The 17,918-nt window shown below is 37.8% G+C and overlaps 1 protein-coding gene across 1 annotated transcript; it reads right to left on the minus strand.

Annotated features, from left to right (window-relative positions):
* Positions 1-173: 173 nt before the first annotated feature.
* On the minus strand, positions 174-16,439 carry LOC119192360 (SH3 and cysteine-rich domain-containing protein 2-like; the record flags this gene model as incomplete). The annotated part of the gene is given in 13 exon segments (XM_037446181.1): positions 174-244; positions 431-501; positions 504-606; positions 1,479-1,709; positions 2,099-2,241; positions 3,324-3,401; positions 4,074-4,205; positions 6,100-6,222; positions 6,388-6,421; positions 6,423-6,595; positions 7,678-7,845; positions 11,065-11,180; positions 16,258-16,439. Coding segments are annotated over 12 exon segments (1,521 nt in total), but the record flags the coding sequence as incomplete, so codon positions are not given.
* Positions 16,440-17,918: the final 1,479 nt, after the last annotated feature.

The following is a 17,918-nucleotide window of genomic DNA, read 5'->3' on the forward strand; positions in this document are numbered from 1 at the left end:
AGGTCTTCGCCACCACCACACACCCTCAACAGACTCCTCGTAACTAGCCTTGTCATATGCCGAAGTACCTTCATTGCCAATATAGCTGTCGTACGGTTTGTCGTATCCGCTGTAGTGGTCGTGGTTCTTTCGTATCCATCTGTCCGACCAGGTGGAGTTGTCACTGTCGCAAGGTGACCGGCGCGCTGCGTATTGTTTTGGGTTCGTAGTGTCTGATCTTGTCGTCCGTTAGAGAGCCGCGTTTCTGAAAAGCGTGCCAAAGGTCACCATTAAAATGTTGATCAAATAGATATTGGACTATGTTACACAGAAATTATCCATGCAATTAGTCAAAATTAAAGTAAAGTAAGTTGGATCATTTTTGCAAAACATGGCTATGGACCATCGCTAGCAGTAAGTAAAAAAATAAGAACATTTCATGAAACTTTACTTTCATGATATCGAAGTGAGGTAGCTTGAAGCGTCACACTTCCTGTAGGAACTTCACAGGACACACTCCTGCCGGTTGTCTCCGGAGCGAATCATCACCATGCCGTCAACTTCATCGCCTACTTGGATCACGATCTGATCGCGGAGAAGCATCAGTCCATTGTCACCGTCAGATACCTGAAGATGATAAAGAGATATGATAATTGTGCACTCACTGTACTTACAGTATATATAGCTACCCAAATAAGTACTAGTACAACTTTAATCAATCACTAGTTCTACAAACACTGGGTGTTAATAAACTGCCTAACCTAATGCACAACGGTCTAACCAGATTGTTGCCTAATATAATTAGGAACATTCCGTGTTCGAGAATTTGACACAGATTTCTTTTAGTATTGAATTAGCAATTAGTCAAGGTTTGTCCTAGAAATGTCATGAATTGGGATAACTTATTCAGTTTGCGATAGCAGTAGGAACTTACCCTATTTTTCCGCCAAATTATTTTACTAGTTTACTTAATACCTATCTTACTTTTACTATTTTAATATTTAAAATGCGAAAGTTAGTGTAAATGTTTCTATGTTTGTTAGCAGTAACCGCAGATACAGCTCAGCGAATTTGGATGGAAATTTGATTTGATGACTGCAGGGACCTGGAGGAAAGTTGGGAGAGGTTATCTGTGGAAAGAAGTGTGGGGGGAAGCAAAAGAACCCTCTTAAGATGGTGGGGAAAGGCCAAGAGATGTTCAGGAGTCCTCGTAGCATAAAGTCAAAATTTTATCTCGTAAAATCACACGAGAGACCTTTATTCTCTTGAAAGGATGTGATTGTGGACTCGGGAGTAAAATCTAACGGGGTTTGGTAAAATAATGTTTTATAAGTAAGATAACACATTTTAAGACTTAGTAGCAACACCGATAAATGACAAGTTTTACAAAACGCCGTAAAGGTAAATTACGATACATCTTTGGGTTATTTTTTGTGGGATTTGGATTTCTAGTTTTAGAAGATAATAAAATGTTATTTTTAGAATAAGATAAAACTTACTTGGAGATTATGCGTGACTTGAAGCGGTCTCTCGCCTGCCTGTAGCTTAGTGCAGTATTTGGAAGGGAAGTATCCGATCTTGCCTAAACATTTTCCCTTCCACCAATCAGGATCAGAGGTGTCGATGACGGTTACTTTGTACCCAGCCTTGAGGTCAAGCTCATCAGCATGGCGTGATTTGAAGTTGTAAAGAATCACATATAGATTTGTCGGCAGAAGCCGTTGGTGTTTCTATAATAGAAGACAAAATAAGAATAAATTCGTAAAATAATTACGAAACGAAAAAAAAAATATTTATAACTCAAGATCGATGAAAAGTTGTTTTATATTACTATTACAAAAAGTACTATCATCACTTAATTACAAGCATTTAAACGAGTAAGTAAATTTCTAGTAAGATGATCATGCTGTGAGCCTTTTAAAGCTAAATAGTTTAAAGTTTTGTAGCTGATTTGTACAATAAGCAAATTCCTATATACTAACCAAGAGTTTTATTCAATCGTGACATTACATTTGTTTTATTGTATTTTCCTACTTTATAGCGTCATATTGACAGGCATATATATTGCATTCCGCTATGTTAATCATCACAGAGAGGAAAAATAACAAAATTCACTTACGCTCGGTTGTTTGACAGGTGAGGGGCAAGGGCTGGCACTATTTGAAGACAGGCTCTTGTCAGGCTCGTCAGGGAGTTCCACGCTACTCATTCGACCTCCACGGGCACTCAATAATCGCCTACTATGAACTGGCGACGATGGCGCTGCACACGAGAAATACAAGTTATTTATAGCAGTTCCTTTTAAAATTTCCAAGTCAAATGTGTAAAGGAATACTTACAATACCTATTGCATAAAGGGGACAGAAACCCTTCGTTGCTCGCAAGTTTTATGAATTTCGAAACATTTGCTAAAACATTTTAATTGTTCTCTTTGTTTTTATGTATTTCATAACATTTTATTATGAACTTTGTTGTTGTGTTTTACAATTTGAAGTCTCCAAAGATTGTGACAGACTGAACGACAAAGTTATTTACATTTCTGTTAATATGTTCGGGATTTCTTATATTCTTCTTTAGTTTGAGAGATGAGAACATTACAGGTTTCGTTTTACGCAACACATTTGATTTGTATATTTTTTTTTATCTACAAACTGTAACACGATCGCATGACCACATAATGAAAGCGGGTCTAAAGGACTTCATTATTAGAGAGGCTTCATATATTTAGAGAGTTAGAGCCCAAAGTATGGCCTATGATGGGTACAAAGAGCAAAAGATATTCGTCGTCGTATTTAAGAAACTAATTAATTATCATTTTACAACACATCGATTAACTTTTGACAAATAAAAATATAGGCCATGAGTAATTATTAATTAGCTTTAAACTTCTTCATCAGGTTGCTCACGTTGATCACGCGACCGTGCTAACTGCTTATTATCAGTACAAGATGTAGTAGTAAGTTGATTTGTTGGGTTTTAATAAAATTGATAAAAGCATTATCGACATGCGAGCTTTGTACATAGAACCCCACTTACGTGATATTAGTTTCCTCATTTATGTGCATGCTTTGGCGATATGCAGTAAGGACCATAAAACTTATTACATTGTACCTTATCTAATATAGAATAAACCACAGAAAAACAATGCAATGTACCAACAGATCGATCTGCTAACAAAGTTACTGATGTGAAAAGTTATCTTTAGACACAAAAATCGCCCGGTAATGACGTACTATAAAAGCACAATGAATTTATTTTATTCCTATTTAAAGAAAATAACATTAGCCTCTGTTAGTGACATTGTTTTTCTGCTTTTATGTTTTAAATTTACAATGATAACGTACATGAGCGTGTGTGACTATAAATGGTGTAGATATTTACGCTATTAAAGCCATGTCTCATGCAATTTGCTCTGCATTTACCTAGAAGAAATTAAAAAAAAAATATGTAAAACCAAATACATGCGTCATCACATCTACTTACAACTGGTGGAGGTGAACAAGACTCTTGCGGAAAGTGTGGTAACGTCATCATTCAGAATTATCAGTGATGTTCAAAATTTGAGTTGAGAAAGATTCCCACAGTGTACACATATACGACAAGAGGAAATCGGTTTCAAAATTCCGAAGAAAATTAGTGACAAATTTGAGAAGGGAGACACTTATAATAATAAAATTTAACGAGTATACCCGCCACGTACTAACACAAAAGCTAAGCTGTAGGGGAAAGTCGTTCCGGGGCGAACATCGCTTGTGCTCACAACATTGCTCGACATCGATTACCAGAGTCCAAATAACATTCAAATCTAACGACCCGAGTTCACCTCGTAATCATATAAATTTGAAAGCCATTCAAGAATTCCTTAGATATAATCTGGACCTTGAATTGCCGTGTAGCCATGAAAACAGGCTATGGATTTTATTCATTAGGTTTATCACGCGCTCATGTTAGCGTTTTGACTGATATTCGGTGCTTTAAATATGAATGAAACGAGTTATGAAGTTTTATTGATTTGGTGAATTGATAATGCCGCTTTCAAGGTCCAGAGAGGTGGTGTTGTTTGGACCCGGGTGCGGTATTACTCGAGTTCGTACACAGGACGCGGCTGCCCTGCGCGGGCGGGTGGTCGCGCGGCGGCCGGCGCCTCAGCTCTCCACATTCCGGCGAGTCCAGCGATAAGCTCTTCATTCTAAGGTTCAACTTTTGACGTCTCGGTGAATGCGGCGCTATAACATTCGACTCAGCATGAGCGTATGGTATTACTTACCGGGCACTGTAGCGTCTGCGATAGCTTTATGGTTATGTGGAATGAATGTTTGTACTTTGTTTGCTTATACTTGAATTTTGTTGGTGGTTAATTCTGTGCTGTAATCAACTTACTTCTAAATGGTCAATCAGTTGCAATGTTAGTCTTTTTCACAATTATTTTTGTTAGTTAATATTGTAGTATTGTAGCAAATAAGGTCAATTTAAATGATAATTTGTACAAACGAAACATCGTGAAAAAGATTCATACTTCAAATTTCAATACATGTAAAATGAAAGCCAACTATAAAAATATCGTACTATAATAAAAATGTGCGGAAGCAAGGCAAATAAAAAGTAAAATAGATAAAGAATAATAATATTATAAAGTACGGGTAAGATAGTTTATAAATAACAATTAATAAGTGAGTGGATTTATACTGAACATTCTACGAAGATGAATGCTTTGTAGCAATGTTTATTATTTAAAAGTCTAATGTTCTAATTAATCTATTTTGGTCGAATGCAATCTGTCATCAGTTTTCGGATACAGTAATTTTAACGCAAATTTTATGTATGAGAGACCAAAATGCGTCATTCAACATGGAATTAATCTACGGGGTTCGTTTATGTACAATGTCAGTATCGGTACCAGGTAAGGGACTGGTGCGGTCTGCAAGCCTCAACATTTGGGCACTCTTGGAATTCTTCATCGAACCTGTGTGGACAAGTAAACAGGAGCGAGTCTATAATTCATTCAGTACTAGCGCTACTAAACCTTTAGCGGGTGATGCCCTGGAAATTAATGGAAACCAAACTTAACAATGCGTGAGTGTTAACAAAGCAAAAACAAAAACTTTGCTGTTTGTATTGCATGTACACACTTTGCTCGTAGTGCGTGATTCATAAACTTTGTTCGGTATGAGAAAATGGACTTTGAATGGATTAAAATGTCAATACGTTAAGTCGTGTTACAGAAGCGGAGTTTCGAGACATGAAGGACGATGACAAGTCAACGTATGCAGTTTGTCACAGCAATTCATGTTAGTCAGTATTGTGAGTAAATCGCATGCAAGTCTGAGCACTCCGCGATAAGCCATGCATCACTTACATAAAAACGCGTTCGTTGGAAGTAATTCAACTCCGGTATAATATCCAAAATGAGTGTTCAATAATAATTAGAAAAAAAGTGGATGCTTGGATTCGACTTTTATTGTAACAGTAACAATTTACATATCACAGTACGCGGGGCGCTTCGGGGTAATTGTAATAACATCCGTGAAGCGGCTACTGGGTACGATCGAACTACCGCGCCGAGTCAGTGCTCTTCCCTACGAGCGGGTATGTTTAATGTTCTTGTTTCCGTGGGGTCGAAACGTCGCTATCATTTTTTCTTGCGGACGCTTGCCGTGGACTTGAGAATAGACGGCGGCGGATCGCCGTTCTCATTAATAAAACATAAGGGCTGTCCGAAAGGTCGCGTCGTCGTCTCCTCCGACTCTGCAAAGACAATGCGCCAACAAAACAAAATAAATAAAATAAAATAAATCATAACAAATAAAATGAAAACATTCAGCGTGTAAACAAAATGATAACGTTTCGGTCGGGTGGGACATATCGACGTGATTACGATAACACCTATCGATGAAGTGACACCCTGAGGAGGGACAGGTTCAAGCATCTACGATGACCTGTCGAGCATCGTCTAGGTTTGGTCCTAGTGGCTAAACTAACACTGCAATCGCGAAATCAAACAAAACAACATAAAACATTGAATACACAACGAAAACGAGGCACCGTAAACCAACAGGAGGACGGGACAAACAAAGCCGGTGAGACTGAGAGCGATGAGCTACGGCAGCCGAGGGCGCGTACTTTCCGGCAGCGAAATGGATCGGTGCTGCGGCGAGCCGCGGCGCGATCGCGAACCCATCGACAAACTCTTGACGCCGGCGAAGAGTCTCCGCCGCACGCCGCCGTCGGGTCGCGCCGCCGCGCCTACCGACAAGCACCGCTCAGTACTGACCGCACCCCGCCCCTCCCTGCGCCCGCGACTATACAGATGCGTGCAAAACAACTCGATACTACTGAAAACGAGTGATTTGAGTGAAGCTGCCGGGCGGCCTACAGGCTACGGCGCGAGCGAGCCCACCAGCGCCACACCTGAGCTGGAGGAGACGGGCGGCGCGACGGCCAGCGCGCCCAACCCCGCTCAGCCCGGCGCCGGGCCGCGCCGACGAGCGCGCGGCGGCAGCCGGCTCCTCGGGCGCCGACACGCGCACTACCGGGCCCCCGCGCGAATCCCCGCCGCCCGGCTTCGCTATTTCGTTGGCCCGCTTCAGAACTTGGTACGTCTGATCCACTTCCTCCTCTGAGCATCGAGCGAAATCTGTTAGTCTTACTGCTTACGGCCGTACCACTACGATCATATCTTGTGAACAGTCTATTAATGCCTTCTGACAGGAACTGATTAATACGGGTGTACGCGGTAGATTGTTAGTCAGTGACTGCATGTATGTATACAGTGCAAGTTGTGGGAGGTTGTTGTTAGTGTCTGACACTCGACATCGGGGAGGGTGTTCGGGGTTCATTCCTGACACTTGACAGATACTGTACCCTCGTCATAGTAGCTATCGAAATCATCATCGAACTCGACTGATCTCTTGAACGAGATCTTGGTGAGTCTTTGTCCTGGCAGCCAACCATCCTCCACTCCTAAACAACGTCAAGTTAGCTGCCGATTTCGTATCACTTAGCTGATGCGTTTGTATTCATATATCTGATTTGTTTGTGAGCATGAGGTTTATTCACATATAAGTATTTATTTGCCGGTCTAATAATATACTATTGCTGATATTCTTTAGTAATTATATATTGTAAAAAGATTTAAAGAAATATACTTAATTTAACCATTAAACAATATAATATCTCAGAACTTACCACGCAGCTCCTGAGAGAATATGCTTTACTGATAAATTATGAAAATCATACATGACATAAGATTTGCCTTTAAGACAGATACTTGCTTCGTATCCCCGACTATAATGATCATAATGTACTAAATACGGGGTATAGATGGCCATAATTGTTACTTTATTACATTCATCTTACTTAAAGACTTTATACTATCTAAACTTTATTGATTCCGTTATATATTATTGATATATCAAGGATGCGCTTGAACTTTCTGATAAATACTAAATATTTTACTTAAAAATACTGAGTGTGTCAAAACATAATATTGAATTTATTACAGGTTGACTGTACTTTAGTAGAATTTGCTCAACTGAACATGTCGAATTACTGTTCACAGCTTTTAACCGATGAACTTTCGAGATAATATGATTTACAGCTTTTACTAGTATTACATTGATTGATTGTTGTTTTTAAAAAAAAAAATGCTTCACGCCCTATTCTTAAATTAAGAATGTAAAACAGTGTAACAATACATACTTTCATCATCGAAGGCGGTTTCTTGCACCCGATGCGACTCTATTTCCGAGGTGCTCTTCTGGCGGCGCAGGAGTCGCGACTTGGTCTGGCACTTGCCGACTTGAGGCATGCAGTCTGTGTGCACGTTCATCTTGCATAGGCGACAACGGAGTCCTTGCCTAGTGTGCCCTTTATAACAATAAAGGTCCAATAAGTTACTTTATAGGTCTATAACATCCCTGGCTAAGTACAGTACTTATTCGAGTACCGTCTAAATTTAACTATCAGTCCACATAAACATACCGTTGAATTATGGTTACTTTGTAGAAAATATTATCGTCCCCAAGTCACACGCCATTTACTTAACCAGATGTGGAAAAATATCACTAGTAAAACTATAGTGCAGTTAGCACTTGCATCTGCTTCGATTTTGGTAATCATGCGTAGTGAAAATACCTTAGAGACCCATTCACGGGATTTCGGATTATGAACCAACAATTGTACGAATTAAAATTGACGCCACTAGAACTTAAAAGGCTATTTAAATTGATCACCTTTGGTATTTTGTTCTAAATTACAATCACTTTCAGAGAAAGAAAATCTTGGTTAGCTGACAATGACTAAACAAAATAGGTACCGTTGAGCTGATCGTAATAATTATCAAAATTGTAGCGAGCTAGTGTAAAAGTATATGAAGATTTTTAATTGCAAAGGCTATTTATTTTACATGAATACTATTACATCACAACTTGGTTGGTGCTTAACAAAGTTATAGGTACATCATATACCTAGTCTTGCCATAAATATTGTAATAAAGAAAAAAGAAAATTGTTAACTGCAAATAACATTTATTACTTTTACAGTGTGTCAGTTTAATACATAAATATAAAACAATTAAAAATATAAAAGCTTATTCGAAGTGGTCTCCATTGGCTGCAATACAGTCCTTTAAACGATGAGGCCAGTTATCAATAGAAGCACGCACTCTTTCCATGGGAAAATTCTTCACTGCCAATCGTATAGATTGTTTTAGGGACTCAAATTATCATGGCGTTTAGAGCAAGCTGTACTCTCTAAAACTGACCACAAATCATAATCCAGCGGATTAAGATCGGGACTAGACGACGGCCAGTCTTCAGCTCTGATGAAGTCCGAAACGTTCGATTCCAACCAAGACTGCGTGGACCGAGCTTTATGACCCGGCGCCGAGTCTTGCTGGAAGGACCATACTTGGTTATTGAACATGGTGATGTTAAGGGGCTTAACTACCTTCTCAAGAATGGTATCTTGATACACTTGTGCCGATGTTTTGATACCTTTTCACAAAAATATGGCTCAGTCACTCCTTCATAGCTAACACCCCACCAAACCATCACTGAAGTCGGATAATGTCCACGTTGCACTCTGTCGACTAATTGGGAAGCTTCCTTAGAGCTTTGAGCATAAATACGGTCATTTTGTTTGTTAAAATGTTGCTCAATTGTAAAAATTTTCTCATCCGTAAACAAAATTTTTCTGTGACCTCCCTTTGCGTACCGCTTCAGTAGTTGTATCGATTTTACCACCCTATTCTTCTTTAAATTATCAGTTAAGAAATGGCCAGTGCGTCTCTTATAGGCTGCAAGTCCTAAGTCATCTTTTAAAATACGCGACATGGTTCTAGGTGCTATCTTCATTTCCCGAGATAAAATCTTTTGCTTTCGGACAGGATTTCTTCGAATTCTTTCCCTTACTGCTTTGACCACCTTTTTCGTACGAACACTACGTGGACGGCCCAGAGTTTTAAAAATTGCATTTGGCTCCATACCTACTTTGTGTAATGCTATCACAGCGATTCGGTTCTCTTTATCACCCCACACCATTTTAATATCGCAAAATATTTTACAATGTATTGGCGCCAAAATGAGAAAACACAATGAACAATCGTATAAAAATGACAGATTCGAAATTCAAATGTAATATTTTTTTATAATTAAGTGTAACAGTATTTATGGCCAGACTAAGTATAACTAGTAAACTATTTAACGTTCTAAAAGTAACGGAACCTGATTTATCGTTAGGGTTGAATGACTTATAAAAGGTACAAATACTATTTCGGTGTTAATGTCCGATTTTCCCTCGACACCCAATTAAGGACACGTACCTATATTTACTGTAACACGAATAGTTAATTCCACTGCATAATTATACATTGCACATAACACTATACAAAATGTTAAATTAATTTACGGCCTACAAAGAATGTATGTAATTTATAATTTAATTTTAATATTTCAATATGAAAATAAAGTTCAATACTGAAGTTGTGGCAATATGTTTGTTATATTTCATGTTTTTCGCTCGTCAATCTGAATCAAATCTTGCAATTTGGTACCTAATTTGTCTACATGTGACACGCTAAGTGCCATGTACCAGGCACGCCCTGGCACGATGATAAAGTTATAAGTTATTTAAGGCTAGCATGTAAACACCATTGCGTTAAATATTTTTGATTTACGATATTTGCTTTAAAGTTCAAGTTATTATTTTTGTGTTATAAAAAATATTTATCTTATTCATTATCCAACGTTAGACCAAATGTAAATCACTACTAATAACCTATTTAATGTTAGGATGATAAAGTTATAAGTTATTTAAGGTTAGCATGTAAACACCATTGCGTTAAATATTTTTGATTTACGATATTTGCTTTAAAGTTCAAGTTATTATTTTTGTGTTATAAAAAATATTTATCTTATTCATTATCCAACGTTAGACCAAATGTAAATCACTACTAATAACCTATTTAATGTATTACATGAATACGTAAATATAATAATTTTAATCAAATTATAATGTCTAATATACTCAAATCAACAAATCCTTGCATTTTCGGGCGCTGTCTTTGGTAATTCGGTCACAATACAGACAGATTACTTGATACATGTATTCCAACTATTTCAATGTATCTTAAAGAACCCTTCTACGTATTGGACACGTATCTCCTCACGAGAATTCAAAAGTACACAGTAACAGTGTAAAATAGCAATAAACATATACGAGAAATAAGAACAGGTAAAATATATTCTAGCTGTCATGTACCACGGTCCGCCGCGCCAAGCAACGCTGCTGACGGCCGGAACAAAGTAAAAAGAATTTATCCGGTTCTCTCCTTTCATGAGAATGCTAATGGCGTTTCAATTTGATTACATTTATATCCTGTCCTTGTAGAGATAAGAGCGTAGACTGAATGTAGATACTTCGGATTACGCGGTTTTATGTGTTGTAAACTCTCATAACTTGATAATTATATATTTTTATCACATATTGTGCAGACATTGATACTTTTGTAACATTTTTATGTACTTTAGCACCAACCAGGTTAATGCTAGAAAAAACTTTGCCTAACAACAGTGTTTGGCATCTTACCTCTAAGGACTTGTGAGCAAACGTCGCACGGCGTTATTTTCTTATAGGTGTATTCTTGGAAGTTGTGAGCCTCCGAGTCTCCCGATCGCATCGCTTCACGAGCCGCTCCATTCCTCCTAAAAACATAAATTGCTCAGAAATCATATTCTTCGTAGACGTTTTTATGGGAAATAGTGTCTAATTGGCCCTATCTATGTATAATAAGTAGACTTGAAGTAGTGTTGGAAGCGGATGCTAATATTCAAGTGTTTTCAATAGAGGATAATAGAATTCTTGCTAACTTCTAAGCTTTTAAGATATTTAGTAAACAAAAACAAGCAAAACTCTATTGGTATTGGTTTGTAACGTCGCCTTTAGATACTCTAAATAGTAAGGGAGTATGAATCAAGCGTGTACTTGTGCAGTAGATTGGCTGATTTATCACGATGTACTCTCTGGAGTGTCATAGCGGGTAGCACGTCACAGATATTGATCGATGACGCCCAAGGTCAAGGGGAGATAGCACGTGGTTGAGACTGCGAGGTGGCCGGTAATTGTTTACCAGTCCACACTGGTACGACACCAAATGACTGTCTGATAAAGGTTTCCATTAAACCTTGAACGTTTGCTCGAATGTCGTTCTACACGTGAGGTATAAAAATAAAAACTACGCCGGAACATCGTATGCGCAAACTATGAGCTAGAAAATAAAAGGACTCCTAAAAACTGCCGAATGTTTCAGCGCGCATGAGTAAGTGAACATTAAAAGCTAATACTGCTACAGTAATTATACGTAAACATGCAATGTTTACACTACGTGTGAAAGTGGATACTGTGGGTTCTTGGGATAGAGGTAGCACACATATCAACACAACTTCACACAAAAGGGCACAGTTACCTCATCGCCATTACCGTCGACACCGCGTGGTACATTTGATTTTTTCTTTTATGATGCAAAAGAGAAACATCAAGATGAACATAAGGCACGAAAATATTGCGATAATGTACAAAATTTAGTAATTTGTGATGTGGGCATACCTTTAGATCATTTATTTCCAAAATAATTAATTCGTATTGACTGCAAATTTCATGATACAGAATTAGTTATACCCAGTTCACAAATTATCGCCTGTGATGGCAGTTAAATATGGCTCCTATATAAATTTACGTAGAGATATTAAAATAACTATCATTAATGGCCTACATCACGAAACAATTTAATTAAAAGTTATGAATATGTAAGCCACCAAAATGTACGTGAAACGTGATTAAACACACACAATGCAACAAATCTATGGTACAAAAATAAACAGATACGAATGAAGTTAGATTTAATTAACTGTTGCTATTCATTACGACACTAATGATTTATGTTAAATTTGAATATCTATATCGTTACATAAAGATTAAACAGAGACTTTATCGAGTGTAATCTTGCTCTTTTTGTGTTAACTTAAGTAGATAAATACTAATGAAAGGCTCTTGTATGCATTTCATTAAGTATACAGTTTCATTGTTTGCAAACAAAATTCGTTTGTCATTGTTCAATAAAACATCTATATGTAGGTCATTGTAATTGTTTATGTGAGCAAATAATTTTGTGTCTACTCTAATACGATAGGCTGTACAAATCTTTGTCGAGTTCGTTTAAAAAGAAGCCCTACACGTTTTATACGGGCGCTAGTCTTCATAATCTTATTTATGGAATGAGGGATAATGATTTTACATAACGTGTTCTATCGAATGTAAATACATTACTTGTTAAGGTATATGAAATTTGTATGTCGGGATTAAATCGATGAAGCACGAAGCAAGCACTCAGTGCATTTGGGTGTCGTGGTAGATTAGAGCCTTGTTCGTTTAATTACTGGCAACATGGCGACAGTACATCGCAGCGTGTGTAAGAAACAAGCACAACCATTTGTCTTTTAACGATATTTTATGTTCGCGTATTCATTAAAATATTAGTAATTCACAAGAAAGTTTATAGGCTTATTAAAACATGATGAACTAATATTTTCAATCTGAAATTAAGATCAGTAGGATTATAATAATATCATTTTTTAATATTATTTTAGTTATATAGGAATACTGAAGCTTTTTTTATGTATATTTAGAAATAAGTAGAATAAAATATGAACGCAGCATTGGCTTTAAGTGCAAAATATATATAATTGTGATATCAATAATTAATAGCCCATAGTGTGTATTATTATATACATTTCCTGGTGAGTTTGGCGTTAATATGTGCATGAGTTAGATAAAAAATTATAACTTTTCAGAAGATGGTATTGTGTGCAACCATATAATAATACAAGTAAAATTGTCTTATTGCTCCTTTATCGCCGTACCTACTAAGGTTGCGAAGCGAGTGTGGTCCTAAGCATCGTGGTATAAAGAGATATGCGATAAAAAAACATTTCATACAAGTTGTTAGGTATTGGGGTTCGTGTATGGCGTGACATGGTAATAGCGGTAGAGAAAGGCCTCTACTGCATCATGAAACGGATTTCGAAAATTGGTTAACACAAGCTGGGTGCACATCTAACCTCCCCACCAGGAGAGGCTTTATATTATTTTCATTCGAAATGAAAGGGAATGTCGTTTAATAGACACCATTTAATATGATTGTATGATTAAATTATAGAACTTCTTCAAAACTTGTCCTTGGAAGCTTATCCTAGTAAAAATATTTTCTCTACATATTTTTTTCTGGTGTATCTTGAAAACACTTTGTATAAACGACATCTCGAGATTAGCCACGTTTGCCCTTAGCCGTGATATGTCACGTATCTATTAGCGTATCGATCACAAATTATACCAGACCTTAAGGGGCTATATAATTATCAACTATACTATTCCAAAAAGGATAAGTATTTAACACGGAAAATAATACTGTATCTGTGTGTGATTTATGTTAAGGAAAATAATGAACATTTATTCCTAAAATACTATTCGATCTGTGGTGGGTTAGTTTTTAGTTCAGATAATATAATTAATATAAATATTATAATGGAACTGGATGGAATGGATGAACGGAACTCGCGGCTTTAGAAAAAAAAATCTGCACAAGTTACGTGCACAATTTACATTCCTGAGCTTTTTGCTTGGGTGTGAGTTCGAAAATGAAATACGTATTTCCACATACAATTAAATGGTAGTCTTTTATTTTCCTCTCCCATAATGTTACCACTTTTTTTTATTTTGCGGATTAATTTACTTCTAGGGGGACTGAATGGCCTTATGTCCCGGCATCGAGCCAGCCGGAGATGGAAAACTTTGGGTGTCCGCCATGCAGACTGTTTAGCACTATATATACCCTATGAAAAACAATACCGACTAAAAATCAGCGGTGGCCATAAGGCACATAAGAGATAACTGCGTAGACTAGTTGACGGCCTTAGTAGCCCGTTGCCTTTGTAGAGGGGTTCAAAAGCCGACGCACCCTTGGCATCAACAGTGGCGTGAAGCCTACCTCGCTGCCATACATCCTGGAGGTCACAGCCATGTACTTAAACATAATATAAAGGGAATCTATCGGCGGACAGCTCTCTGCCGATCGCCCGCGACCCCCCGATGTCCCCTATTAATCGCATTTTACGTCAGGCAGGGGATACCGTAATGGAATTCTCCAAACGCCCTGATTCACAGAGCGGAAGGCACCGGTATGTCGTCCACCCTGTCCCTCCTACGCCTCCTCTAGCGGTGGGAGGGATCCACGCTCCAGATTCCTTAACATTCTACTTCCGCGTAGGGACCACCTCGCAGAAGTGGGCCACGGTACGTCAGGACCTCTGGCTGTCGACAATGGCAGCTACCACGACCTGCAGTAAGAATCTCTCTCTCCTGAACGTACTACCGGCAACGTATCGGTGTAATAGATCACGGGGCTCTAGAGGTTGGCACTACCGGATACCCAGTCGTACCTGATGTTCTACAGGAGAGGACTCATAACCGAGTTTTGAAAGGTTCTGTACTGTTATAAAGCTACGCGTACACCAGACGTTGAAGATAGGGCGGCACCACAAATGGATTTAAACTTTTTTTTTGGTCTCGCGGAGAAAGTACCTTATTACTACCGTCCAGACTTAGTTGGGGCGACAGAGCGATTATGGTCATCGGGTCTTATGACCCGAAGTTGCGTCTCCCGGAAAGATAGTAAACGCCGGGCGACCTCCGGGTCGAGTCGCTAACGCTGTATGTACCCTAGGGTATAGCTATAGGTAGAGTATGCCTTACGCATGGTATAACAATCAAAACTCCGTGGTAGCCATGTTCGATGCATTAGGGACAGTTGCGGACTTTTTCCCACTAATGTTTACGTTGTCGTCCGCAACCGCCCCTGCGCAGTGCCGTCTGGTGCGGTCCGTCTCCTGTTGTGGAGAGGCTCAAAAGCCCCCGCGCACCGAACGACGCCCTCGGCATCAACAGCAGCGTGCGGCGTACCTTCCATGTTGCCGTCTATCTCGGCTCCGCCCGCGACCCCGTGATAGCCCGTATTAGTCGCCTCTTACGACAGGCCGGGGATACCGTGGAATTCCCCAAACGTCTCAAATCCACAGGGCGGAAATGGATTTATACCTGAGTTTAACAATTGTGTAAACCGAAACTTTCATTAACGTATAGGCTATAAAATATGACCAAAAACAGCTAGGCACGATCGCAGGCACTGCTCCTATAAATGATACTACAGGGAATGTTGTTAGTTTATATGTCAACCCTCATTTAATGTTATGGCTATATAAACCTTTATTGCTTAGGAAATTATGAGCTGACTTGTTCAATCTATGTAATGTAAACTTTATTACCAGAAGAATATCTAGAAATTCAAACTAATTATTCATGATAGACATGATTTGTATTATAATTATTATTATGATCGCTTATGTTTCAAAAGGAGTTCACAAGCTAAGTTTTGTTTCAGTAAACAAAGATGACGAAATTATATAATATTGTGCCTATATCATGTTTCATGTATAAACCTTCAACGAAACTGAACTTGAACTTTAAAGAGGCAGTACTAGTGTAAACTACTTGCCAGTCTAGGTTTCCGCAATATTATTTATATATATACAGTAAAATCGTGCTTGGAAATTGTTGTGTGGAAATTTTACGCAAACCTACCACAATTTATTTTAGTTAATACAGTCAAAACTCTATGTAGCTCAAACCAAGGTGTATTATGAATAAAAAACTGAAATAAAGGTGATTTACTTGTCTGGTGGTGCGGCGTGAGGTGGAGGCGCGCTGGGCGGCTTCAGACTGCGGAAGGCCTTTAACCATTTATTCTTCATGCTGCCTGCTGATGAGGACGAGAGCTTACGATCTACAGCTGTCGCACCACTGTCTGCTTTCGCCGCAAATAACTCCCGCTGTGTATACAATTCTATATCATTATAACATAATAATAGATGTCAAACACAAACACGCCAGAAATTTAGTTACGGATCCTATTGTGCTATATAGAACTTCTAGTAGTTTCTTTGTAGTTAAGTAATCGATTTTGGTTAAAATGAGATATCCATTAGCGTATTTCTTTAAATCTATTACCAATAAATTTCTTACAATTTTGAGAGTTGCAAATTGCAAAGGGTAAACATTAATTAAAAGATCTTAAAATATAAATCCCATAGCACATTTTCTGATCGAATACATGTTTTAATACCGCCGAGCTATAATTCTGGTAAATTTTACACATCTTATTATTTTTAATTCCTATAAAATACTAATGGCATTTGAGGCATATGACATTATGAGGTAATCAAAGTTTGCAAATTAATCATTTGTTTGGTTTTATAAGCACTATAAATTCCGTTTAAGTAGATCTATTTAGCGTGAGTCACTTAACGATTTTTATTATGAATCGTCGTAAAGTCGTTGCAAAAAATCATTTACAATGTAGTGTAGGCAAAGTATAAGCTCTTATAATACCTAGTGTTCCAGTGTTCATCCTTTCTATTTCATTTATAACTTCGCCGTTCTAGGACATTAGTTTAGATTAGTCACATAGTGCTATGTTGTTGTTGGGTTGAGAGAAATCATTTAAATATAATTTAGCTAACAATTTCAAGCTCAGAATTTATCACCTTCTTTTTAGAAATATTTGCAAAAGTCACATAATTTAGGTACTTTATAATAATGTGTTAGTATTAATAACAGACCATTAAATTTTACTGCCCTACTGGGTATGATACTCATATTTTCATGAGAAATTTGGTGAAGATGTCAGAATACTCTTACAATGCATTAATTGCTAAACGAATTTATATTACATTTTACACACATAGTTTAGTTTAAGTTCTAACATTAAGAACAGAACTGTGCATAGTTGAACTTGTTTTCCGTGAAAGAACTTTCAGAGGAGTCGCGACAAAGGCCATTATTTACATGGTTTTATTGTTTAAATTTGGTTATGTTTGCACAAAAGTAATTTTTGCCAAGGACAAGTAAATTACTGCCGTGTAGGTTGAGTTAGTGATGTTTGTTAGTAAAAATAATCCCATTAATGTCGGCCATGTTTAAAAAACGCAGTGATATTCTAGTTTTACATTTAAATTCATGTTAAAAGTTTTATTGAACAGTGGCATGTTAGAATAGTCGTAATACCAATTTATTTTATTCAAACCAAGTAATTTTAATGGTCACCAAAATTACATTCATTTGGGTGTATCAACCATGGTTCGATCAAATTATTAGGCAGCTAAGCGTAATACAACCGAGCATTAGCCTTTTGACTTTGAATTTCTATGCGTAGGGTACCTGCTTAATGCTGAAAGGAATCACGTGACTTACGCAATCTATTTCGAAAGTATGACAAATGATCAATAATTGCGTGCGCTTTATAGTGTTTTACGATAATCGTAGTCCAAGATTTA

This window comes from Manduca sexta, unplaced genomic scaffold (assembly GCF_014839805.1).
Source record: "Manduca sexta isolate Smith_Timp_Sample1 unplaced genomic scaffold, JHU_Msex_v1.0 HiC_scaffold_2683, whole genome shotgun sequence".
Classification (NCBI taxonomy): Eukaryota; Metazoa; Arthropoda; class Insecta; order Lepidoptera; family Sphingidae; genus Manduca; species Manduca sexta.